The sequence below is a fragment of the Marmota flaviventris genome, chromosome X, assembly GCF_047511675.1.
Source record: "Marmota flaviventris isolate mMarFla1 chromosome X, mMarFla1.hap1, whole genome shotgun sequence".
Lineage (NCBI taxonomy): Eukaryota > Metazoa > Chordata > Mammalia > Rodentia > Sciuridae > Marmota > Marmota flaviventris.
Window position 1 is genome coordinate 18,666,944 of NC_092518.1, and position 27,790 is coordinate 18,694,733.

At 34.3% G+C, this 27,790-nt stretch overlaps 1 protein-coding gene across 1 annotated transcript in view; it reads left to right on the forward strand.

Annotated features, from left to right (window-relative positions):
* Positions 1 to 27,790, forward strand: part of Pola1 (DNA polymerase alpha 1, catalytic subunit) — a 294,232-nt gene that overhangs the window by 123,785 nt on the left and 142,657 nt on the right. Inside the window, exons 31-34 of the mRNA XM_027927441.2 lie at positions 4,902 to 5,033; positions 10,207 to 10,381; positions 23,788 to 23,966; positions 25,673 to 25,804. Of these exons, the coding sequence (XP_027783242.1) occupies positions 4,902 to 5,033; positions 10,207 to 10,381; positions 23,788 to 23,966; positions 25,673 to 25,804 (618 nt within the window). The remainder of the gene's footprint in view (positions 1 to 4,901; positions 5,034 to 10,206; positions 10,382 to 23,787; positions 23,967 to 25,672; positions 25,805 to 27,790) is intronic.

A 27,790-nucleotide genomic window follows, 5' to 3' on the forward strand; every position in this document is an offset into this window, starting at 1 on the left:
ACATTAAAAAGAATTTTTAGAATGAAAACTCATTCATAATACCCTTATGCTAAAGTAATGCTTGTCACTTTTGCATATTTCCTAACACTTTTACGTGGCCCCAACTATAATATATTTCAAAACCTATTTTTACTGAACATAAATATTTTTCTACATTTCCATATTATCTTAAAATCATAATCAGTATACTTATTGATAATCTATTTTATGATATGTATTTATTTAAAATTTTTGTATGCTGATTATTTTTCTATTATATATAATAACTACTGAATATTTTTATTGACTTATCTTTTGCTTTTAAATGAGTTGCATTTGTATATTGGTTCTTTGAAATATATATTTTTTAAATACTGATGGGTCTTTATTTTATTTACTTATATGCGATGCTGAGAATCAAATCCAGTGCCTCACACATGGTAGGCAAATGCTCTGCCACTGAGCCACAACTCCATCCCTGAAATAAAATTTTGAAGTCCAAAGATACAAATATCTGTATGGTTCTTGCAAAATTGCTTTGTAAAAGGGTAATAATATCAGTTAATAATAAGGAAACGTGTGTGCTGTCTTCATCACACTTTGCTTGTAGTGGTGATGATTTTTAAAAATTACCATGCTGTCATAATGAATGTGCAACTATATTTCACAGTTGGATTTAATTTGTATTTCTTTGACTCTTAGAATGAATATTTTCTGTGCATATACTTAAAATTTGTATTTATTCTTAGGTGAGTTTTTTGTAACCCACAACTTGTCTTCATGTCTCTAATATCAAAGAAGAAGATATATATATATATATATATATGGAATATTTGCCATGACATTAGCTCATCTCCTTAAGTGGTGCATGGTATATATATATATATTGGCATGGAATCACTTGTGCCATTTAAAAAGTGGTTTTCTTTGAGGTATTGCTTTATTTCTTTCTCAAAAATTTGCGTGAGTAAGTATAATGACTTCAGTCTTCTTATAGTCAATTCTTACATCTATTCCACATATTGTATCCCTGATTTTTTTCTACCTTCCTATCCCACGGGATTCCAGGGATGAGTTTAGAAGGGTTGGTACAAGCATAACTGTATTATTGACAAAATAACTAAGCACACTTCCTCTAGGGTAGTGGGCCTACACTGTCATCTTCTCATATTATAGTGTGTATCTTCAGGTTCTGATCCATAGTCTATATTGTTTTATTATTTTAAGTGTTTATTGATAAACAATCCAAACTTATACAACTTTAGAGAGAATAGTATCATGAATCCCCATGTATCCATCACTCAGCTTCAATAATTGTCATCTTACAGTAACATATTATTACTAATCAGAGTTAACATGCTTCATGCATACTGGGTTAGCGGATATGCATGCATTCTTCAATGGCAGAACTGACACTGACTTACTATATTTATAGTCTCCATATTGCATATGATAGTTACTGGCAAATAATATCTACTCAGTGAGCTTTGAAATAAGTCATTTGCTTTTTGAATTATCCATTCAACAAACAGGGAGTACCTCTTTCATGTGCAGTGCTAGATTCTGGAATATAAAGTTGAGTAAGGAAAGCACAGTCCATGTTTTCAAGATCCTAATGTACTCTGAAAGGTATTTAAAGAAGAATTTATGCAGTGTTGATAAAAATAAGGTAAATCCTGAAGAAAGAACTATCTATATCATAGTTATAGTTCTGTGTCTATTTACAGTAAGCTATTCATATGTCAAAGGTGATGTGTCCTCCTGATAATCCTTAATATTGATCTGATGGCTTGAATTATTTAAAATTGTGAACAATGCAGGGTTTTTTTTTTACACATTTTTACATTTTACCACTTTCCAAAGAGAGTAGAATGGAAAAGATTATGTGGCTGGTTGTAGATGGTATCATGACAAGATGTTTTTATATTATTATTATTTTGTTTGTTTTTAGGTGATGTTGGTAGGATTTGAAAATAGCAGGTGGGCGATTAGGATGGAGGTCTGCATAACAAACAAAATTTTAGCCCTTTTTCCAGAAGCTACCAAAAATATGTGTACATAATTTTTTGAACTATTTCAGTCTTAGCTTAAATATATTTCATAAAGTAACACAAAATACTTCATAGCTGATTTTTATAGCCCTGACTAAACCACCAGGAAACATTTTTTAAATCAAGTCTTCTAAATCTAACGTAAAAATCTTTAAATATTCTCAGTCTAATAATTAGAAAGTATGTCAGATGAAAATCTGGATTCCTTATCATTGTACTAAAGAATAGTTAATTAAAAAGATAATGGCTTTCTTAAGTAGAATTATGTCAATTAAGAATTCTATACAATATTGACCATCCATGTCAGTCAAGAGTTAACATTATCCAAGTTGGAAGAGCTTCGGATACTTGGAGACTTTCCTAGGTATTCTGCTATACTGATTATAGGATTTAGAAAGTGTGTATAACTTGAGTTTGTGTTGCTGTTTGAGGACCTACTTTTTTCTACCACAGTAGTTCTCAAATTTCATGGTCTCAGGACACCTATACACTCTTAAAATAATTGAAGACGCTAAGAGTTTTTGCTCATGTGGCTTTTGCTTATATTTAGTGTTACAAATTAAAAAGTATTATTAATTTATTTAAAATAGCATAAATCCATTATGTGATTACAAGATAATATTTTCTCATGAAAAATAACTATATTCCAAAACAAAGTATAATAGAGGAGTGCAATCATTTTGTAATTTGCAAGTCTTTAATGTCAAGCTTATTACAAGATATCTGGATTTTTATACCTGCTTCTACATCCAGTCTATTATGATGTGTGGTTTTGCTTTAAGTATAGGAAGAAAATTCAGTTTTACATAAATACTTAGTTAGAAAAAGGAGAAATGTTGTAGTATTTTTTCTGATAGTTGTATATGTTCTTTTTTTAATCCTATACCAAAACTCTGTAGATAATATTTTCTTAAATGTTATTTGTAAAGTGAAATCTGAAGTCACACCCATGAATGGTTTATACTCTCTTAATTAAAATCTATTGGTCTGTGTTATACTTTTGACTATTTTTTCTATGCATGACATTATGGAATGGTCATTTGTTAAATGATGGGTCCCTGTATGTATGTGTATCTTCCAAAATGGACATATTTCATTTTTTATTATCAAATATCTCATTTTAAAGTATTTGTAGTTATATCAGAAACATGTTTAAGTATCAGGAAGCTGTCAAGTTCACAGAAGTGAAAACAAGTTTTTCAAAATTCTAATTTGTACTTGAAAGCTTGAATTTTATCGCTGATGATACTTGCTATCAGATTTTTTTCTTGCAGTTTAGTTCTTGTTTGAGAAACTGTTTGCTAAGTACCTATCACATAGTTTGCCGTTTTTTTAAAGTAAAAATGATATCATGTGCAGCTAGTTTAGCTTGCAACTCAAACAATTACATAATATGCTTTTCTTGGAGCAACCTTTATTTAAGTATGCCATGTGTGTATTTTATATTTTGTCACACAAAACAGTAGTCTTGTACTTAAGGGTTGAGAGCTTTAAAAATTATTTTTTACTACTTTATCAAGGATATTTATTTTGAAACTGCATAGTGGTGAAGAATACAATGACTATTAGTACAGTTTGATAACTGCTGCACTGATTCATGTTTATAAGGCACCAACAATTGTATTCACCATGGTTTTTGCAATATCAGTACAAATAGTACTGTAATGAAAACAGATAGTTTTGACTTTGAGATCTCTAAAGGGGTGTCAGGAGCTCCCAGGGTCCTGTAGACTGCATTTTGAGAACAGGTAAGCCCATTAAGTAGGTCACTGGTCCCCATCTTTCTTCTCATTGTTAAAACCTACCCCTTATAAACCCATGGTTCCCCTGCTTCCCTTCGTACACATTGAATTCTAGTCCCATAGACTTATTTTTTCCCTATCCCTTTGATCTCTACCTGAAATATTCTTGCCCCCTTTACCTTTTGTAAAAATCTTGTTTTTTTCTTCAAGTATCAGCTTAAGTTCTTTTTATGCTCTCAGCTGGAAGTGATCTTCTCTAAACTCTCTCTATAATGCTTTGTTCACATCTTCCTTAAAGCACATGTAGCTTTATTGTATTTTTTCAGTGGGGGTTGAGGTTCATTCAAAGGGGAGAGAGTTTTTAACTTAATACCAGTGACTGCATCTTATTCATCCCATAGTACTTTATAGTACTTTAATTTAGCAAATTATTTCAGGATGGGTGAAATAATTTATTCAGCAAACATTTGACTGCTACTGTATACTATGCCTTTTTCTGAGCACCATGAATAGAGCTTTAATCATGTTCTTGCTCTCATGGGGCTTGCTTTCTATTCTGCTTCTGTAGATCTTGACTTCTGGTGCCTTCTGGATTTATTTAGGCTAGAAGAGCCTTTGAGAAACAGATTATTATGTCAGAGTTGCTGTTATTCATCTGTTCTGACTAATCAATTAATTCATTTGAGAGAATCGTGAATGTTGATAGAAACTCTGGGAGGCTATATAGAACACTGGATTTAGAGTCTTGATTTTTTAAAATATATTCAGATATTTATGCAGCACAGCACATAAACTTGTAGTTCTTTTTTTCTTTTTTCTTTTTTTTTTTTTTGGTGCTGGGAAGAGGGTTTGAACCCAGCACCTAGTGCCTGCAAGGCAAACGGTGCCCCTGAGCTATAATCCTTTTTTTTTAAGGTTGCATCTGGTTATGTTAATTAGTAAATGAAGAGAGGATCCTTGAGGATGGATGGACTGTTTAAATATTCTGTGGCTGTGTTTTCTGCATACTTTTCATTTTATGCTTATGTGGCTAATATGATTGTAGCAAAGATGTGTTCATTGTATATCTCTGTGTGAGAAGAGTTTTATTTTAAGGTTTTGGCTTTTTCCCCTCTTTTTTCTATTTTAGGCATTGACAAAGGATCCCCAGGATTACCCTGATAAGAAAAGTCTACCTCATGTACATGTTGCCCTCTGGATAAATTCTCAAGGAGGCAGAAAGGTGAAAGCTGGAGATACTGTGTCATATGTCATCTGTCAGGTAAATCATAATTCATAAGACTCATACCATTTAAGAATCCATAGTAAAATCCAGAATGCCATAGTGTCTTATTTACTAGTCTTCGAAATAATTGATCCTGTAAAGAGATGACTCAAAAGTATAGCTAGTTTTACAGCGTTTAAAAAACATTTATTAGGGATGTGGTATGTTTTATTAGAAGTTTTATGAAATACTTAAGGGTTGTGTTTTGGTTCACTGAAATTATTTTGGTGAGATGTTTATAACAGTAGCTACTCTTTCAACCCTAAATTAATTTTAATGAAAATATATTATAGGCTGTGGGTGTGGCTCAGTGGTAGAACACTTACCTAGCATGCACAAGGCCCTGGGTTCTATCCCCAGCATCTTCCTAAAAAAAGAAAGAAAGAGGCTGGGGTTGTGGCTCAGCAGTAGAGTGCTCACTTAACATGTGTGGGGCACTGGGTTCGATCCTCAGCACCACATAAAAATAAAGGTATTGTGTCCAACGTCAACTTAAAAAGAATATTTTAAAGAAAGAACATGCATGTAAGTTTGGTCATGTGTCCAGCAGTATCCTTTTATAGCTCCTTAGCCTATATCAAAATAATTACTTGGAAAAAATATGAAATCTGAGATTATATGAAGGAAGGTTGAGAGACTCTAAAGATATACATTATGAAGAAAACACAGATAATCCAACCAGTTTCCTTTCTCTTTCTTTCTCCCCTCTCTCTCCCTCCATGGAGAGGGAGTACCTGTTTGCTTTCTCCCTGTTTCTCCCTGAGTGAGGTACCTCTGATGAACTGCTTGGCCTTCTGAAACAGTTTTAAACCACTACCAGTTTCATTTGAGACTAGCATGCTGCTGACTGGGATTGAAACAAGACATATGACAGAAGAGCAGTTTTTTTTTCCTTGAAAGCACTTGATTCTAATTGGAACAAAGAGCGCTGTCATCCTTATTCCTTGTTTAAAAAAAAAAGTCAGAGTCATAAGTCTCTAACCAAATTGTTTGAAATTATTATGGTTTATTTGCCCCAAGGCATAATTCATCTGAATAAGATTTTTCTTTTAAATTATTATTAATAATTTTATCCTGATTTTTATTGCATTGTTATTATAGTAAAGCATTAGATAAAACTTTAAATTCATTACAACGATTGATTTTTGTTAAATCAGTGTGTTTTTAAACCACAGAGCTTTGTAAAAATTTAAAAGTAGACTGTTACTATCTGCTACATACTGTAGATGATGTACATAACAAATGATATAAGTACATGGACAGGAATCAGCACTTGACTCTGTCTCCCTCCTAGGGTTACCCTTGATTAAGAACTGTTACAGAAAGCAAATTCCTGCAGGAAAATATTTCCATAAATGTCTGACTCGCTCAAGCCCTTAATGTGCTTTGCATATTGCCTCTGACAAGTCTCATCTCAAAAAACCAATTTTCATATTATGCAAATAAAGATTTTGGTAAATAGGTTAGTTTTTTTTTCCATTTATATCTTTACATACATGGAAAAGCTCTTAGATTTTTAATGACAGGACCAGATGATAGCATACAACTTTGAAAAAATTATCTAGGTGTGGTAAAATAGCATCTAATGATGAAATCAAGCCACAGTCATAGTTTGGCTAAAGCACAGATGAAGAAAGTACAGATGATTCAACCAATTTCCTTTCTCTCCTCCCTCCCTCCATGAAGATGGACTACCTGTTTGCTTTCTCCCTGTTTCTGGAATGGAGACATATGCTAACTTACAAAATATGATGATCAATGTATTTAAAAGTTTATATTCCTTGTCTGAATATCAGGTCTTAATGATTTCCTCTTCTTGGTCTTATTGCTTTATAAAGGCTCAGTGATGATGCTAGGGTAGTACAATATGTCCAACTGTGTATATTTTTTTGCATTTTTCCATCCAGTGATACTAGGCCTTAACTTGTTTGCTTTTTTAAAAAATAGTTTATGAGGGCTGGGGTTGTAGCTCAGTGGTTGAGCACTTGCCTCACATGTGTGAGACACTGGGTTTGATCCTCAGCACCACATAAAAATAAATAAAATAAAGATATTGTGTCCATCTACATCTAAAAAATATTTTAAAAATAGTTCATGATTCTTTTTATTATCTTATTCTCTTTAAATGCCCTAAGATAGGCCTCTATCTGTGGAACATGCCCCCTTTCATCATGTGTGCTAACTAGAAGTTCCCACGTCTTTTGCTTTTAAGCAGCCAAATTATTCTTTCTGTGTTTCATAGCACAACTGTATTTTTAGAATAAGCTTTGAAAATGTATGGAAACAAATTTTAGAAGGACTGTTTGCTGCCTTAAGCCAATGTGTCTTCTAAGGATAGCCTGCCTCCTAAATAGGTTCTATTTTATTTAGATTTTACATTTAGATAACTTATTCAGACTATAAATTCAGAGGATAATGTTTTGGTATCTAATTTATATTGTAGTTATTCTCTTGTTAAACCTATAGGAATTATTTGCTCAGATCTTCAATTCTGTTTGTTCACTAATTTTAATCTTTTTTTTTCTTTACTTTCATTGGTCATAATTTCCATAAGACATGCCTTTAACATAACTATCTTAAGGGGTCAACTTATCACTCATTTTAAAAGTTTTTTCTGTTAGATCCCCACCAACAATGACAATATAATTTTGAGCTTCTGGTTGTCCCTGTGAAGTTCAGCAATTGCTACATGGGCACTTCAAGGAAAACCAACATTGCAACCTGTTCTTAAAGTTGTGTGTGCCTTATTTTGTGCATATACCATGGGGTCTTGCTCCAGTTTGAGAATTAAGTCTCTGTGAGATATATCTTGACATAACCTACATGTTTTCCCAGTACAATATAGCAAACCTCGTTATCTAATCAATTCTGAATTCTTCCATGTTTGAACTGAGATAAGAAGTATGCTCAGAAATTTTCAATTGTTTTTTAAAAAATGTGCCTTTATATGAGAACTTCTAATGATATAATGGAAAATAACTCAAGTGCTTTTTTTTTAGTTTTGAGATGCCAGCAAATGCTAGGCAGGTACTCTACCACTGGGCTATACATCCCCTAGCTCCCAAGTGCCTTTAAAAAATATTTTACCTCTAAATATTTTATTTAAACTCATTAAAAATTATTAAATGCCACTGGAAGCAGTGATGCAGGCCCATAATCCAAGCTACTTGGGCAGCTGAGGCAGGAGGATTGCAAGTTCCAGGCCAACCTGGGCCACTTACAGAGCTGAGGATTTAGCCCAGGCACAGAATACTCCCAGGTTTAATTCCAAGTACCATAAAAAATTATTAAACTCAACAGAAAGCTATAACTCTATAAATCAATTATATTTCACACATTAAAAGGCAGTCTGATCTATGTGGTGCTTAAAAACACTGCTTAGGGGTATTTTCACACTATTTTTGTCCTTGACTGTTGCCTTATGTTCATCTGACAAACTTCTAACAAGCTTCTAAATGGGCAACAATTAAATTTGATTAATTCTACTCAATTCCTTTTACTATGTTGTGAACTCCTGAGAAATAATAAGCAAATTTTGAAATCTGAGGTTTACTTCCTTTCTACGTGTTTCATTGTATCTTAGAAGAGGTAGAACCCAGTTTGTTTTCATCAGGAGCTATCCAGAGAGAGCGAGCCCTGCCTCTGGTCTCTGGTAAAGGCAGTGATATTGCCTCTGCTTTGGGCTGGATGCTGAGCTTAGATGGGACTGATAGTAGCAGTAATAAATGAATAGGATTCACATCATATTCAGTTCTACAGAGCAGCTGAGCACTGTGAATATTTATAATTTACTAGTTGAAATATTAAATTCTATTTCAGATGAGAGGTAGAGTAGAGTAAGTTGTTGGATGTTGGTCTTATAGGGTGATGACTTTTTTGATTCACAGGTGATGATGACATCACCAAAGAGCTGTATGTGGGCTAATTATATATAATTTCACAACTTTAATTTTTAGAGTGAAAGAGAAAGCCCTTGAAAAGAGTCTCTGATCACCTTCCTTTCCAGGTCCTTCATTCCAGTGGCCAGGTATTTGTTTTTTGAGCACTGCCACTCACCAGGATATTAGATAGATAGATAGATAGGTAGATAGATAGATAGATAGATAGAATTTTTTAATATTTATTTTTTAGTTTTCAGTGGACACAACATCTTTATTTTATTTTTATGTGTTACTGAGGATCGAACCCAGCGCCCCCGTACATGCCAAGTGAGCGCGCTACCGCTTGAGCCACATACCCAGCCCCCAGGATATTATAGTAATTGTATTTATACTTCTTATACAAATATTGCATATAACTTTCTATTCCATGGGTTTTATTCTACAGTCTTTCCCCCTTGTTCATTTGCTCCTCAAGGATACATAAAGCTCTCATAGAAAATACTATCCAGGAATTAGGGAGAGTCCTTTTAGATGGTATGTAGGCTAAAATTTGGAAGTCCTTTTAGATGGTATGTAGGCTGGAAAGGATAACATTAACAGAATTGTTACTACTTTTTTTTTTTTTTAGTTGGACCTTTATTTTATTTATTGATACATGGTGCTGAGAATTGAACCCGGTGCCTCATATATGTTAGGCAAGTGCTCTGCCACTGAGCCACAACCCCAGCCCAAGAATTGTTAACTTCTTTAAAAGCCTTTCTGACTTGACTAATTGTTACCAAGTCTTCTCAATGAGTTTTTATGATATGGCAGGTGAAATTATTTAGTCTAGCCAGTGCCATCTTGTTGGTTTCGTATTTTGACAAAACATAGAATTCAACACATGCTGAATTTATATTCTCAGACAGTGGATGAGATCGAGACTGAGAGGTTTTTTGATTGACCTACCTTCCTTCCTTCCTTCCCTCCCTCCTTCCTTACTTCCTTCCTTCCTTCCTTCCCTCCCTCCTTCCTTACTTCATTCCTTCTCTCCTTCCCTCCTTCCCCTCATGCCCTCTAGGCAAGCATTTTATCACTGAAGTACATCCCCAGCCCCTTGATCTTTCTACTCTGCTAAGATAAACACGTGAAATGAAATGTTCAACAATAAGTCAAAAAGACTTCTTGGTGTTTAGAATTAAATTTTATGAATTTTATGGATACATAAAATTTAAACTGTTGTCCCTCTGATCAAGCAAGTGTGTATTATTAAGTCACTCACAACTTTACCTGTCCCTGTTTTCTTTTAGGACGGGTCAAACCTCACTGCAAGTCAGAGAGCCTATGCACCTGAACAACTGCAAAAACAGGACAATTTAACCATTGACACCCAGTACTACCTGGCCCAGCAGATCCACCCAGTTGTGTCACGAATCTGTGAGACAATAGATGGAATTGATGCAGTGCTCATTGCAACATGGTTAGGTAGGTATCCCAGGCTCTAGTAGACTTTCACAGTGTAACAGTGGTATATACAGTCCTCCTTTGTTAGGATGCCTATTTATGTGTACAGTATTGTGTCTGATACTTCTTTGTTTATGGTTAGACATTTATTTTTGTTGTTGTTTGGTTACTGTCTCCCCTCATAGACATGTGTTTGCTATATCTGTAACCTCATGCCTGCTCTACAGTTGGCATTCAGTGAGTAAATGCTGAGGCAAAAGAAAGGCTGAACATAAGATTTCAAGTACCATTAGTCACTGAGCTTACATCATTGTAAGTTTAATTAATAAGGATATTGTTATGATGGCTTGCTTATTGATTAATCTTGTCTATTTCTAAAGGTATTTTCATGTGAAATGAGAATTTATCTTAACGTAAAATTTTTAATTTTAATTTTCTTTCAGTGTCCTCTTCTCACTTTAAGTTGGCTTGCTATTATTCTCTAGGCTTGCTGTTATTCTCTGGGAATTGACTGATCCCTAATTTCTCCTCAGCTCTCCTTGAGACCTCAGTGTTTTTGCAGCATCATCCCTTTGTGTATCACTATTATTGTCATCCTTAGAAGTTTATTTCTCCACCAGCCCTAATTACATTTCTAGACAACCAGCACATAGTTCCATTACTTTTAAGGTCCTCGTTCTCTAGTCTGTTGTGCACTAAGTTGAATGTTTTTAGAGTACTATCCTTAGTGGCTCCTTGCTGTCAATAAGTCAAATCCAGATGCCACTGTCATCTCACAGACTCTAATTCTGGCAATTGTAGACTAACCTCCTAGCTCCAACCTGTATTTCTAGCTTTATATCTTATTCGGTCTACACTATATACCCTAAATAAAGCATTGCACATTCTGGCTTTGCTTCATGGAATATTCTCCTTTCTCTACAATGTATCCCTTGTATCATGGGCTTTGGCATCATAGGGACCTGAATTTTAATGCTAGTTCTACTATTCATAAACCTTGGTCTACACATTGGTTTCTTGAAAGGTAGAATAGAATTACTTAGGGGGAATAAGATGTGTATGAGGTGGGTAGGAAAGATGGTGGAATTAGATGGACATTATTACCCTAAGTACATGTATGAAGACAATAATGGTATGACTCTACTTTGTGTACAACCAGACATGAAAAATCATGCTCTATATGTATACTATCAATTGAAATTCATTCTGCTGTCCTATATAACAAATTAGAATAAATAAATAAATGAATAAATTTTAAACAAAAAGATGTGCATGGGGCAAAGGGAGTGCTCAGTGAACAGTATTGTAGCCATCTCCCAACTTCCTTTCAAATTTCAGTATAAATATGTCCAAATTCCTCTGGTCTTCAGGATTTGCACATATTACTCAGTATACCTTTGTGGAATGAGATTGGTTTTTCCACAGGTGATTATTGAGGCATGTATTTTCCATTCTGGTCCTGTTGAGTATGTTTCTGAACTTATTCCTGCCACCCCCATCCCCACTATTCCATCAGTGTCTGCTCTGGAAGTGGAAACTCATTTTTGACATTTGCCTAAGCAAAACATAATTAGGAAGATAAAATTCTGCTACCAAAATAATCATATAATGTATTCTCCAAGTTGAGTTGTATTTGATGATGTTTATAAATCCTCAGCTGGGAGGAGGGGACTATAAATGCATGATATATTTTAGCCTCATTTTTTTCCTCGTATACATTGAGTGCTTCCTCTGTTGGATGCTGTGATAAGTACTTTGCATATCTTATCTCATTCAGCCCTTGCCACAACTTCATGAAGGTATGTCATATTAGTTCTCTTTTATAGAGAAGGAAGCCAAGACTTAGAGAAGTAACTAACTTGGTCTTGTCACATAGCTAGTAAGTGTTCAGCTTTCATTGGATTTTAAACAATGTGTGATTCTGAAGATTCTATTCTTAACCACTGTGCTAAACTTTATTGCAATAAGTAGTGTAGCTCTGAGAGGCTAGAAAAGATGTTCTCAACCAGGTTGCTATGGTGTGGATGTATAAGCATGTGGAGCTTCATCTTTTTTTTAATGATTTTTTTTTATTTATAGATGGACACAGTATCTTTAATTAATTTTTTTATTTTATGTGATGCGGAAGATCTAACCCAGTGCCTCAGATGTGCAAGGCAAGTGCTCTACAACCCCAGCTCAGGGAGCTTCACACACCTTTATGTTCCCCATGAAAACCTCAAGCAAAGCTGCTTGTTTTTGTTTTTTGTTTTTTTGGTACTGGCGATTGAACCTGGGGTGCTTAACCACTGAGCCACATCCCCAGCCCTTTTTTTGTATTACATTTAGAGACAGGGTCTCACTGAGTTGCTTAGGGCCTCACTAAATTGCTGAAGCTGGCTTTGAACTCACAATCCTCATGTTTCAGCCTCCTGAGCCACTGGGATTACAGGTGTGGGCCCGGCTAAAGCTATTTGTTTGTTTATTTATTTATTTTTGTGGTGCTGGGGATTGAACCCAGGGATTTGTGCATGTGAAGCAAGCACTCTACCAACTGAGCTATATCCCCAGCCCTAGAGGTATTTTTTTTTAAGCTAAATTTTTTCATTTGTGGAGTCAAAAACCTGGTGTGAAGGCAAACTGCTGCCCTTTCCTTCTTTGCTTTTGAATCTTCTAGTGACCAAGTACTAAAAGGGGTAGATGGAAAAGCCCCAGCTCATGAATGACATTTAAAAGAAGGAAGTGTAAAGCACTGCATTTTAACAAAAGAACTGGACTGCAAAGGGTGATGAAGCCTGCCTAGGTGAATAGGCCCAATGGCCACTCAGATGTATCAAGATTGGTGATGCTGAGAGAGGCCCAGATGCCGTGGTCTGGTTCTGGAAGCCATAGTTTACATTATTTTTGTTTATAATTTGAACAGGGATCAGATTTTGAGGAGAGGGTTCTAGGGACTGAACTCAGAACTTTGTGTGTACTAAGCACACACACTGCCACTGAGCTATATCCTGAGCCAATACAGGGGGCAGAACTTTACTTGCTGAAAGGTACTTTATCATGACTGGCTGCCTGATGAGTCAAATTTTTGCAAATTGTTTGCAAAGTCAGTAGTGGACTAATTGGTCTCCTTTTCAAAGGTTTCACATTATGTCTCATTACCGGCCAATCTCAATCAATAGAGGGAGCATTCAAGACTTGACACAGTCCCACTATATACCCATTTCTCTCCCTCCATACCCCAAAAGGTCTCTGGGTATGGGTGTGACAGTATGGACACTATTGTGGACAGCCTCTTCTTGGTGCCATGTAGCCAGTTCAAACTGATGGAAGGGCATGTGTCTTGAGCCTTGGAGGAACTGCTGCTACTCCCCCTTTTCAGCTGCCTTTTCTTATTTCTGTCACTTAAAAGTGTGTGTTTTTTTTTTTTGCTGAGAATGTTTGAAATTGTCATCACTGTGTAGTCCTCTTCTCCTTTTCTTGTTCTTTACTCGTATCCCACCCCTGCCAGCCCCAGAAGCATATACATATCCATCTATACTAGCAACAAATCTTTTAGTCCTTTGTCTCTCCTCCTTTCTTCAAAGGAGGTTCAGTATTTTTTTTTTCTTTTCCTTTGTGATACTGGGGGTTAGACCCAGAGCCTTGTATGTGCTAGGCAAGCACTCTACCACTGAGACACATCTCAGCCTCATGGTTTAGTATTAATGAAGTACACACCTAGAAGTGCCCATCATCATGAAGATCTGTAGAAAACATTGAAGCTCACCAGGCAGATTTCTGCAGGCATTTATTTGCCTCTGCCCTATCCAGTAGCTGGATTTTTATTTGTACCCTTTATTTCTCAATTCCTAGTGAAAAATTAGGGTGGCTATTCCCTTGGGGCTTTTAGGCCCCCGTTATCAGTTCTCCTACAGCTTACAGTTTTAGAGATGGGGAGGGCGGAGATGGGGAAGTGGTGGCAAAGTAAGGGGAGTGTTAGGGGGTACGTGGTTTCTAAGAGGTACAAGCTGTAGGCATAAAATTACTGTAATTTGTTTTAAAATTTCTAAATCTGTTTTCTTTATATAAAAAAAACTGCAGTTAGTGAACTGACACTGTTAAATAAGTTGAAGTGTACAAATGTATACATAAAATACAAGCCCTCCAACTGCCTAATCACAGACATAAAATAATTCTCTTGCTTTTAATGTAGTTTTTATCTTTGATTAATGAAATGTATTACAGTGTTGAAACTTTAGTGAAGTTTGATACTTTGTCCTTTTAGTTAGTACAAAGAAATCAGGAATAATGGCATAATTTCATTTAGGAAAATTATTAAGTTCATGATTTTTTATTTTTAAGATTCTTTTGTGGAGAGCAACTATATTTTTCAACTACCTTTTTCTTTTTCTATTGCTTTTATACTGCTTTCCTTGAAATGAAAGGCAAGCATCAAGTGTTGGTTTTATCCTGTGGCTTCACTTTGGAAATTCTCTTTCTCTCTGTCAAGATACCCCCTGAAGTCTGTCTGGTGGCATGTTGCATGGCCAGGTATTCCATATGGGAAGTCCATTTTAGTGAAAAGAAGAGAGGATAGTCTATTAAGTGAGTGAATGAATAAGTCTGTTGAGTTGAATAAGAATAATTTGTTCTCTCTAATAACTAATGGTCCTCATTATCCTACTGCAAAATGTGTATCATTTTTCAGAAACCCATGCAAGAGTATTGCTATTGGGTTTAAATAAAGCAAAAATTTTACTCTTTTTCCATCTATGAATAGGAAAAAATATAGTATTACTCTTCTTATACAATAGCCCTATGGGAAACATGGCCACTAAAACTTGGAAATCTTAGCTTTTGTTCTCTAGACTGTAGGTTTTTCTTTCTCTCTTGTTCTAGTGGAAGCTCCCTATGTTCTGTGGATGAAATATTCACAGTGTGCTCAAACATCCAGTCTTCTGTACTTAGCAAACCAGGCTAGTGATGAGAATAGTCAAAAGTTCATTCTTGAATTTCATCTTTTAATAAACTTATATTTCATGCATAGCAGTACTTAGAATTATATATAATATCTTTCCTCCAATGAGTGATGAATTGTACAATAACTGTAAAGTACATTTCTTTATAATCAGTGATAAAATTTCAGGTATTTGGCTATCAAGACATTTTTCTCATTGTTCCTGAGAAATTATTGGTGTTTAAAGAATCTGAGAATTTAGAATTTAATGTCTGAAAACAGTGCTTAAGGCAAGACAGAACACACTTAATCCAGTGTGTTCCTGGGTTAAATTGAAAAAAGAAATCCTTTTTGAATGGTCCACACCATTTAAGTTACAGAAGGTAGTTTTTATCAATAGTCAAGGTCTAGTAATATCTTCTAAGAATTAAATGCAGTAGGCTAAGCAATGATTGGGGGAACTTTTGACAGACCCAGGGACATAACACCTACAAAAAAAAGAATGGCTGGAGTAGAATGATGCCACTAACAGTTGCCTCAGGCATTACTTTGTCAATAAAGAATTTTGCCTTTTTTCATGATTAAGCTTTTATAAGAGGATCCCATTAAAATAAGTTTTGCTTCATGTATGCATAATATGTCAAAATACACTTCACTGTCATGCATATCTAAAAAGAATAAAGAAAAAATAATGTACATATAGAGCCATCATTTCAAAAACATAAAATATTCTTAATTGTAAAAACTTAAAAACTAACACCACACCAAATGCATGATAGGATGTTAAGGGAAGTCTTGAGAACTGATAAGAACCTCCTATTACGGGATGGAGCACCATCCCAAGCACATCATCCAGTGGCTCATGCTCCCAAGCTAGTCTACTTTTGTATTAACTGAACTAATTAGTATCAAAGTTCTGCAATACCCAGCATCATAATAGGCACTGTGAAGGACACAAAGTTGACTCAGCTATGGATTCTTTACTTAAATTATGAACCATTTGATTGATTGTACTGCCATGGGGATGTCTAGTGGACAACATAGTTCATGTCCTGAAAAAAAAAGGGGGGGGGGGTTGCGGTTATCAGAGTAAAGAGACATAGAGACCACACCTGGCTGGGGTCACCAATAAAAAGTTTATAAAAGTGAAGACATTTGGGGCATTGTGTAAATGGGCTGTGTAGAGGCCAGTATGCAGTTGGGCTTGAATCTCCACAGGGCTAATCCATTCTGTCTCAGTTACTCCCTGCAACTCTTTAGAGAATTCACAGAGAGCCTCTCCGGTGGTGTCAGTTGCACAACTTGCACCTCAGTTATGCAAGGTTTTTCTATCTCAGTAGTATATAGCACTGAGGGCCACCAGTGACATTGCTCCCTTAATGTAAGCAGTGAGACCTGAGAATTTTGAACCAAACCAGAGCATTCTAAAATATTATTTTAATTATGTATGCCAAAATGACACTTATCAAGATTGTGTTGCTTAGGCTGGGGATGTAGTTTGTGGTAGAGCATTTGGCTAGCATGCTCAAGGCCTCAGTTTCCATCCCATTACTGCCGAGGAAAAAAAAAGGTTGTGTTGCTTATAGATAAATGACTTAGACATAATAAATTAAAAAGCTGAATACAACATTATACATACATATTTAAACTATATTATATATTATGAATAAGACATAGGGTTAAGGTAGTGGATTATAAGTAACCCATTGCTGACTAAATATTAATACCCATATTTTAATATTAAAAATAACAGTTTTTACAAAAAAGGACAATAACAATTACTAACTCACTTGCTGTCTCCTTCCCCCACTATATCTGCCAAGATGGCTGGAAGAGAAGATGGCTTTGTTGTGAGACAGTCAATCTTTGATCTATTGTTTAATTATTATTATTTGCCAAATATTTTTTCAGCATAAAGTTATCTATTTTCTCAGGTTTAAAAAGAAATAAGATACTTCTAAAGTGTTTCTTGCTCTAAGATACAGATTGAGCATTGCTAATCTAAAATGCTCTAGAATCTAAAGCCTTTTTAATCAGAAACATGATGCCACAGTGAAAAATTAAATTACCTAACCTCATGTAATGAGTCATATTCAAAACACAGGCACACTAAAAATATTGTATAAAATTATGTATTGAGCTGTTTATATAAAGTGTATATGAATTGGGAACTTATCCCCAAGAATCTCATTTTGTTTGTGCAGATATTCTAAAATCCAGAAATATCTGAAATCTGAAACATTTATGGTCCCAAGCATTTTAAATAAGGGATACTCAACTTGTATACATTTCAAAAAGTTAAAATTCATATTCAGGGCTATCATCAAGGGCATTAAAAAGTTGAGGTCATAAGAATGGTGCCCATCGGTAATTTTTTTCTGTCAAGATTTTGGGAATAACAGGGTGCACACCTATAATCCCAGTGGCTTGAGAGGCTGAGGCAGGAGGATTGTGAGTTCAAATCCAGCCTCAGCAACTTAGGTGAGGCTGTCAGCAACTTCGCAAGACCGTTTCTAAATAAAATACAAAAAAGGGCTGGGGATGTGGTTAAGTGCCCCTGGGTTCAATCCCTGGTACCAAAAAAAAGAAAATTTTGGGAATTGTCTTCTCTAGTACAAATTATGGGTGTTTATTTAATCCAAAGGTTTTGCTATTATTTCTTTTTAAAATACTAAGAAGTTTTGCATTTTCTGAGTATTATTTATTTGAGTTTATTTTTTATTTTTTTATTATGGAGAGGCTTCTTTTTGGTGTGAAAAGCAGTTTGTGTTGCCTGCCATTTGCCATTTGTACAACAAATTGTTTAAGTTGAATCTATGGTATTTTAAAAACTTTTATGGAAAAATTTAAATATTCATGGTAGTAGAAAAATTTTTAAATAAACTTTCGATTTGTCATCATCCACTTTCAGCAGTCAACTATGGCCAATCTTATGCCTCTTTCCCACCCTCCCCAATTACTATGAAGTGAATCTTATAATTTTATTTGTAAAGATTTTGTTCCTGCATTTATTAAAAAAATAAAGATTCCCCCTTTGAACATAACCAGAGCACTACCATCATACCATATCAAAAACCCCACAGTTCCTTCTTCATTTCATCACATATGCAGTAAATATTCATGTTTCCCTGATCATACTATGAATGTACTTTTTAAGAAACTCCTTATTTGAATTAGATTATAATCAGTGTCTGTATGATAGTTTATCTCCTTTGTTTCATTCTTTTTTTATTTTTGGATCCTCCCAGTTTATTTGTTAAATGTTTTTTTTTCCTGTAGAATTTATCTCATTCTGTAGTTTTCTGATTGCACTGAAGTAGTATCCTTATAGGTGTTCCTCTGTCCCCTGTATTTCCTGGAAACAGATCTAAAAATTTGTAAAGACACACACACACACACACACACACACACACACACACACACACACTGCAGATATCTCCTAGTTGACTAGCTTTCTTTTTCAATATCATTTACATAGAAAATCTTAAGAGTATCATACAGTAAGTTTATCAGGACACAGAGAAAGAACATTCCCATTATCCCAGAATGTTGCCTTATGTCCATTTCTATCAAAATCCACTCACAAGAGCTGCTCATCTGATTTCTATCACCATAGATTAATTTTGCCTATTCTAGAATTTTATATAACTGTTTTCCTGCAGCATGTTCTTTTTTGTGTTGAAATTCTTTTATTTAGTCTACTGTTTTTGAGATCCAACTATCTTGTTGATTGTATCTGAATTCATTTTATTTCATTGCTGAGTAATATTTCATGGTAGAGTATACCATTTCATTCATTCTGCTGTTGGTGGGTGTCTGAATTATTTTCATTTTGAGCTATTATGAATGAAACTACTGTAAGCATTCTTGTATAAGGCATTCACTCTTTAAAAATTCACTGTTTTCCTTTAATCGTGCTGTTTTTATTTTGTATATTGTCCTGAAAGAAGTCCAAATACTGAGCCTAGATTTGTGAAAGAGAAATTATTTACTTTTTAAATATATTTTTTTTAGTTGTAGTTGGACATAATGGCTTTATTTTTTTTTTTATTTTTATGTGGTGCTGAGGATTGAACCCAGTGCCTCACACGTGCTAAGCAAGGGCTCTACCACTGAACCACAGTGCCAGCCCCAAGAAATTATTTATTTCTTACAGGAAATTTTCACCAAAAAATATTCACAATAAAATCCCTTAATTAGCTTTCCTAGCTTAAATGATTTGTGTTACAAACACATGCTTGGGAATACCAGGTACTTCCTTTACTAATTTAGGATTTCATTTATTTAGAATTTTCCTCTCTCCACTTGCGTGAACATATATAGCTAACTGGCTTTACTGTAGTCATTTGCAGTTGTGTTAATAGAAACTTATCTTTGGAGAAAGGGAAATATATGATCAAATGTATCCATTTGCCTTGAGTTATGAACCCATTTGAAATATTCCATTGGGAATAGTAAGAGGCAAACATTCTTAAAACAGGCATGTAGCTTACAATGTTTATTTAGAAAGTGCAGTGGTAGACAAATAATTTTGTGCCAAATGTCACAGGGAATGTGTGATCAGACTGTGGTGATCTTAAGTAAAAACAGTACTTCTAAACTCATCCACCCCAATGCCTGTGATGTTACTTTCTATAAATACTTCTTGAAACATGAGAGTCTTGATCCTCTTGCCAAAATAATGTGAAATCCTAGAAATTTTCTAATTATAAATGACAGTATTTTAATTTCATTCCAGTACTGCTTCTGTCCCTCCCATCCCAACACAAGTGACTCAATCACTGCAAGTCACAGGATTGAATTAAAGCATACGCCTTTCCTGCTTATTGTGGGGGAAACCACACCTGTTCTTCTGCCAGATGACTGATTTTCCAAAGCCCAAGCAGGTTACTCCTTCCTTTATTCTGTACCTGACCAAATGATTCAAGTCACTTATCAAAAACTACTCTAGTAGAAGTAGAAGTTCCTTTTTTACAATGGGGCATAAAGTTTATTTCTTTAAGCCAGTTGTTCAGAGAAAGCTCTCAGTAGAAGAGGTAAGGAATTTGGAATTCAGTTTTTACATGTCTTGCTCAAACACTAATATGTTTATGCATTGTATAGTGAACAGTTTAGTATTAATTATACAGCATATATACATGTAGGGAAAATGTCATGATAAAGGTTTTGTTTTAACATCATTTCTGATGGATGTGTTTACTTTTAGAGTGACAATAATTGCAAAGGGAGTTTTATATAGCTGCTCTGTTTTGCACACTTTAAAATTCAAAATCTCTACCTCTAGGTGGCAGCACTAGATACTTTTTTCCTGTTTTTGCTCCAACCTTAATGAGTTATGGTATATGCAGTAAAACTTTTAAGTCTTCTGAAACTTCGAAATAGGCTGCTATTACCAATTTCATGAGGATTTGGAAAAATTAATTTATATCTTGAATAAGTTTGGGACTTGTTTAAACTTAGATTTTTACTGTTTCAAAAACAATTCCAGCAGGAGTGATGCTTAGTTTTTTTCAATGTGGCACAGTATGTTTTCTTAATTTAATTTAGCCCTCTTTGGTTTGCTCCTGAATTTATAGTTGTTCTTCCAATAAAATCACTTTTAAATGATGTTTTTCATTAAAGCAACTTGTACAGGGATCATTAATACCTAATACTTTAAGGTAATTACAGTTTCTTTATCCTTTATATATTTTTTTAAATATCAGACACTATACCTTTATTTTATTTATTTATTTTTATGTGGTGCTGAGGATCAAACCTAGTGCCTTGAATGTGCTAGGCGACTGCTCTACTGCTGAACCACAACCCCAGCCCCCTTTCTTTATATTTTTAAAATTTTACCATTGAACTGGGTTGGGGCTATGTAGAATTCAGTGGTAGAACCCTTGCCTGGCATGTGCAAGACCCTAGATTTGATCCACAGCACTGAAAACAGAACTATGGCCAACAGAATACTAAGATTGTAACTCCTCCCCCTGAAATAAATCAGTTTGAAAATAAGTCTGAAGTAATTAGCTATGTCAGTTGTTTTGTTCCTGCCATGGGAAGATAGAAGTATTGGTGGAAATGGACATTTACAGTAGACCTTTCATAAGGCCTAATACCTTCTCATAATTTTCAGCTAGTCATTGGGCATTTCTCTTTACTATCGAGATGGGTCCTATCCATTTTTGACTTACTCGGTGGCCAGGCTGCCCCGGGCCAGCCATGCAGCTTTGTACACTCAGGTTCACTAAGTGCGCCAGGGCTGGTGGAGAGTGGTAGAGAGCAGCTCCTATGGCTTCCTTTTCACCGGCCAGTTTTATATGTGTGTAAGCCAGCATTGTTTCATTCCTTGATTTTCAGACTGTGAAAGAAGCTAGAAGAATCTTGCTTATTTTCTGATTGGTACTGGCCAGGGTAGTTGATTGATATTCATACAGTGAGCGAAAAGGTGAAGCTGCTTTCTCATAATTGCAAAAAAGCAAGGCATTATGTGAATTGGATTCACAACTAGAGTTTAATGAATTAGCAACAGTTACTCTTTGCCACAGAGAAGAAATGGCCTCATTCATGAGCATGGTCTCTCACTCAGTTCTGTTGCCTCTCCTTATCTTTAAATGTGAGGGTATGTACTCCCACATATTTCACTAATTTTTTGTTTCTCTAAGGGATAGGTAACTTAGAAAATATATAATGAGTTTTGGAGCCAAGTGACATGTTATAGTACTCTGTCTCTGATGAATAATTTTTCAAATTATTCTGAATGTGTATTCTTTTAAATTAACTTTTACTGGTACATTATAGTTATGAATAATATTGGGATTCATTGTCGTATTTGTGCATGCATATAACATAATTTGTACAAGGAATTGAACCCTGGGGTTTTCCTACCATTAAGCTACATGCCCAACCTTTTTTATCTTTTGAGATAGGGTCTTACTAAATTGTCCAGGCTGGCCTTGTGCTTGCAGTCCTCCTGCCTCAGCCTCTTGGGTAGCTGGGATTACAGACATTTACCACCACACCCAGCTTTGAACGTGTGGTTTTTATTGTATACTATCACTTTAGGAAATACTTTAATTCCTACAAAGAGTAGCTATTAATTTCACATGTAGCATGAGCGGGTGTTTCATGCATTTTTCTAAATACATAATCTGGAGTGAATTCAGTCTGCATTAGGTTCATTAATTATTTTTTCATTCAATCATTAATTATTTTTTCATTCAAATCACATTTATTGAGAGCTTACCATACTTTAGGTACCAGTGAACTAGATTTGTTCTTTATTATCTCATTTGAACTTGAAGACTGTATGGTCAGTGACATTACCTCAGTTTTGCAGGTGAGAAATTTCAGACTGCATCTCACTCATCTTCTTTGTTTGGCATCTTTCCACTGTGTAAGAATTTGCCTTAAGTACTTCATAATTAGTAGATGTCATTCAGTGACTGACCAAAGAGGATTTAGGATTTCATCACTGAATTCTGAATACATGTGTTGGATTATGTACCTATGCAGCTGTTGATAGCTATAAAATAATTTTTAGATATTTGGTATCTAAAATTTGGTATTTTTGAACTTTGAGCTCAGTTACTATTTTAGATTACTTATTTACATTTATACTAAAATAAATATGATAGCTTTCTTTAGATTTCCAAAAGATTAGATAGAGCTTCAGGGATTGCTCTGAGAGTTTCAAGAAAATAATGTAGTGTGGGATAATTATCTTTAATATAAATTCAAATAGTAAATTTTGACAGATATGCTTTGAACAAGGAAAAATTAGCCTAATTTTTTTTCTTGAAATAGTTTGTGAAAACAAAGTAGCATAAACTATGCATGGATTGATTTGTGTTGTTCAATTAAAATATGAAAATATATTTGGTTTCAAGATTGTCAGAGATGTTTTGGCCCATAAATCTGTAGATCCATTGTTTTTACACATATTTTAAATTTCTGAATTCCAAACACCAAAAAAAAAAAGCAATGTTGCATTTTGCCTCAGATGCTGCTACTGAATTTTAACCACTGAATTAGATTGCAACCTACATGCTGTTAACTACTGAGCCAAGATGAAATCGACCACTGCATTGAAATCAGGGTTAGCAGTTGTATCTGCACTTGAAGGGGTTGTAATGACAGTGAATTTGTTTTCTTTAATGGGATCTTTATTCTGTTTTTAGTTTTAATGGTGACATTTTGATTTTAAGAGTATTTCTTAATAAGAACACACATTTATTTGTAGTCTTTTTACTGTAACTTTAAGAAAATACTAAAACATTCTATAAAATAGTTGCTTCTGACCAGACATCCTGTGGCATATGACTGCATTCTATTGTTGCAGTTACTTGTTTGATTTATAAAGTAATCTCTTATAAAAAGAGAAATCACTTGTCCATATGATCTTGAGTTCAAATGGTTGTGCATGTGTGTATATGAATTTAAAATAATTTTTTTGGTGAGAGTTTTCTTCTTTGAGGTAGTTTTTGGATAAATGCTCTTCTGATTTTTTTTTTTTTTACATTCATAGGACTAGACCCCACCCAATTTAGAGTTCATCATTATCATAAAGATGAAGAGAATGATGTTCTACTTGGTGGCCCAGCACAGCTCACTGATGAAGAGAAATACAGAGACTGTGAAAAATTCAAATGTCCATGTCCTACATGTGGAACGGAAAATATTTATGATAATGTCTTTGATGGCTCGGTTAGTTATTTCTTTTAGTTAGTTTCCTTTGATTTTATGGTTGATCTAGTATAAACCTCCCCCCTTCTCTATAGGATATGGAAAAGGGAAAAAACCCACTTAACACATTGATTTTGTGCTTTTAAGGAATTTTCGCATCATATGAATTCTGCCCTCACAACTCACTTTATTTCTACTTAAAAATGCATAATTGAACATGATTAAATATTGTTTTTGCCTTCCTAGAGTATTTGACCTTGTTTTTAAAATGGAATCTCTTAGAAATTTTAATTATCTTAAAGTATTTTTATTGTAATTCCTTAATTAGTAACCTGTATTTCCCCACTCCCAACCCCCATTTATTAAGACTTAGAGCAATATTTTCCTTTATCTTAAATCAAGTTAATGGGAACTAAGTGTTTTGGGAAAGTTTTTGTTTATCTTTACACATCCCACTTACCTCCTTTTGACAAAGGTACTTTTCTTATCTTTTTTGCTGTCTTTGCCTATCAGACATTTAAAAAGTCACAGGGAGACATTCCTCTCAAGAAGTACTGCCAAAAAATGTATCATTGACCTTGGATCAGAACTTGAAACTTGGCCAATTTACTTGATTCCACTGCAGTGTTATGCATGTACTAGCCATTGGCAAATGAGAAAGCAGCAGAACCCTGTAAAACCTTGAAACTGAAAGACAAGACATCCTTTATCTAAATTAAAAGTAATTATTTTAAGTTAATTTGGACAAACAGCAGATGTTTTGCATTTTTTTGAATCAAAACAAAGCAGTCTTTGGAAGCAAGTGCAAGGAAGAGGCAGACACAGATCAGCAATACTTGCTAAATCCTTGAGTTTTGCTTCATTACAGCTGTAAATAAGATAGTTAATTGCATGGAGGCTTGACGACTTGCAGATGGGCTAACTGTGGAAGAGCCGATGTCAAGCTCTAAAATCTCTTCCACCTGGAATTGCTTAGTGTGGCGGGTAGGGTTATGTACCAGATTGGAGCAAGGAAACCAAGATGTTTAAGTATCCAGAAGGAAAACAAATGCTCTAGAAACCCCAACAATTTTCCTATATATTACATTTGCTTTGTCTTTGTTTAAAACAAAACACAACACAACAGAATGTTTTTGTCAACTACTAATAGTAATTAAAATTTCTACTCCCACAATATGTTTGATTTTTTGAAAACATGAAGAAATTTTAGATTTTCCAAACTGATGATAAATGATATTGCTATTGTGGTGCAAAACTTTTATTTTTAGGCTGTATTCTAAAATTAAATTGACACACTGAAAGCAAACTAATGTCAAGGGGTTTCAATTTATTTTCAAGTTTAGAATGAATTAATACACAAATTTAAAATTTTGATCATTGTCCCTGAGATGTTTATTTCCAGTAACATTTCATTGGTATTCAGAGGGAAAATTGTTTAAAAAGTCCATTTATGGATAGAGTCTGTCAAGTACTGAATGTAAAATAGTGACTTCAGAATTATCCCTTTGACTTTGTACTCCACCATGATAATGGTAAAGGAGTAGAAAATATGCATGACCAAAGGGGTCTTTGGGAGGAACATAGTTGAGAAAATAAAGTTAGAAACTCACCAATACAAGGAATTAAGAATATTGTACACAAAGAAAGCATGCTGTTTTAAAGTACACTAAAAAGTTCTATAACTTGGCAATAACTTTTTGTGTACTCATCTGTCCTGATTTTTATAGGGAACTGATATGGAGCCCAGCTTGTATCGTTGCAGCAACATTGATTGTAAGGCTTCACCTCTGACCTTTACGGTACAGATGAGCAACAAATTGATCATGGACATTAGACGGTGCATTAAAAAGTACTATGATGTAAGTATCCATAATGAAGTTTTTATGTACATGATATATTGAGGTTTAGTACTTATTTTTTTGGTTTTAATAAAACTATAAAATTTGGAAAGGACTTTGGAGAAAATTCCTGGCGAAATACTATTAATAAAGATATAACAAAGTATGTAATTTTGGCATATTAGCATGACAAATGATTTGATTTTCTCATGGACATTACATCTCTTTCATTAATGAGCTATATTTTAAATAATGAAATTTTGTTTTCAAGAAAAAAAAATGAGAATATAATCAGATTTTTTTCCATCATATAAATAAGGGGTCACTCAAATCTTTGGACAAATGAGGAAAAAATCAATATTACGTATCTTCAAGAAGTAGAGCCATAAGATTATGGGTGGTAATTTTAATAAAGTACCTATTACTGAATATTTTGTGTGTGTGTGTGTGTGTGTGTGTGTATATATATATATATATATATATATAAATCTGAGCCCCTTTCAAGCTTAATTTTCTGAGAAAATAAAAAATAAATATTTTTAAAATTTAAATGCAATTTGTCTGGGATTTAAAAGAATGCCTATTTTTTAGAAATATATAGTAAAAATCCCAGAACAGTAACTGAGCTGTCTTCATTAGGAAAAAGCTTTTAAAATAAACATTTAAAAAGACCCCATATTTCCCATTTGATATTTCTCAGTGTTTCATTATATCATTTGTCATATAAACAAATTTTCTGTTATTTGAAAGTTCATTTTGTCTTTTTTAAAGAAGCTTCATTGACAAAGCAACCTCCCCAACCACCACCACTGCAAATGCTGAGGTTCTTTTTTAGGTAAAAACCATGACTTTTATCAACATCATTCTATACTTTCTACTTTTATGGTAATTAACATATAACATTAGCATTTTCTTCTTTAGAAACTCATGTGAAATCGTGAGAGATTATTTGCCATAATAATAAGAACACTCATGTAAAAAATGAGCATTAGATAATTAGGATGAAGAGTGAAAACAGAGTTCCAGTATGTGATTTTGGCATAGAATAACTTATCTTTGTGGGGAAAAAAGTAAGTAGGTTTGCCTGAAAATTTTTAAAAATAATAATACTTATGTCTACATTTGAGAAAATCTGAAAAGTTTTAGTGAATAATGCTATGCTGCACTTAATGAACAGTTGGATGGAAATAAAGGTTATCTGTGGGGTCACATTCCACAGTAGATGAAATGTTTAGCACATGAAATGTTAGTGCTTTATTTAGCATGAAGAGCCCAAATCAAAACTATTCAACTTCTCATTTACAGACCCCATTGAGGAAAGTGTGATTCTTGAGACTTGGGAAGAATTCTGAGGTTTTTCTCTGTTTAGTCTATCAAGATCTTTACCATGGAAATGTTAATACTAGAAGAAACTCATCTATTTCCTTCTGAGAAGGAACAGTCTGTTTTGACTAAGTTGAGAATAGGCAGAAAAATGATCTTCTGTATAATTGGAAATGTCTCTGAACTGAAAGATTGATTTCTAACATAATTGTGTGTGGTGTGTGTGTGTGTATTTGTGTGTGTCTGTTGTTGTTGTTATGGTGGTGGTTATAAAAGTATTTTTCAAGCTAAACAGCCAGCTTTTAGGGATCTAGTTATTTAACACAAGGTTTCTATAGTGTTTGCTCTATCTTCTCCACCATCCATCTCACCAACAGCAAATAACAGTTTTCCTGTAATTAACTGCCCACGTGGTTGACTTTTCTAAGGAATTTTTGATCAGAATAACCCAGTGTCACTCCTGCGGTTGATTGCTTTAACTGTCTTCAAAATTTAGAACTAACTTTCTGATCTGAACTACTTTCTGATCTTAATCATATATGATTGGATGGGAGAGAAATAAATCCATTGTTTTATTTTCATGGTCCTATGCTGAGCAAATGTTTCGAATATTTTTAAGCTCAGAGCTTTTATACAGAAAGCGCATGTACCTTTAGTTTCTCTTTCATTGATAGGCCATTCTGT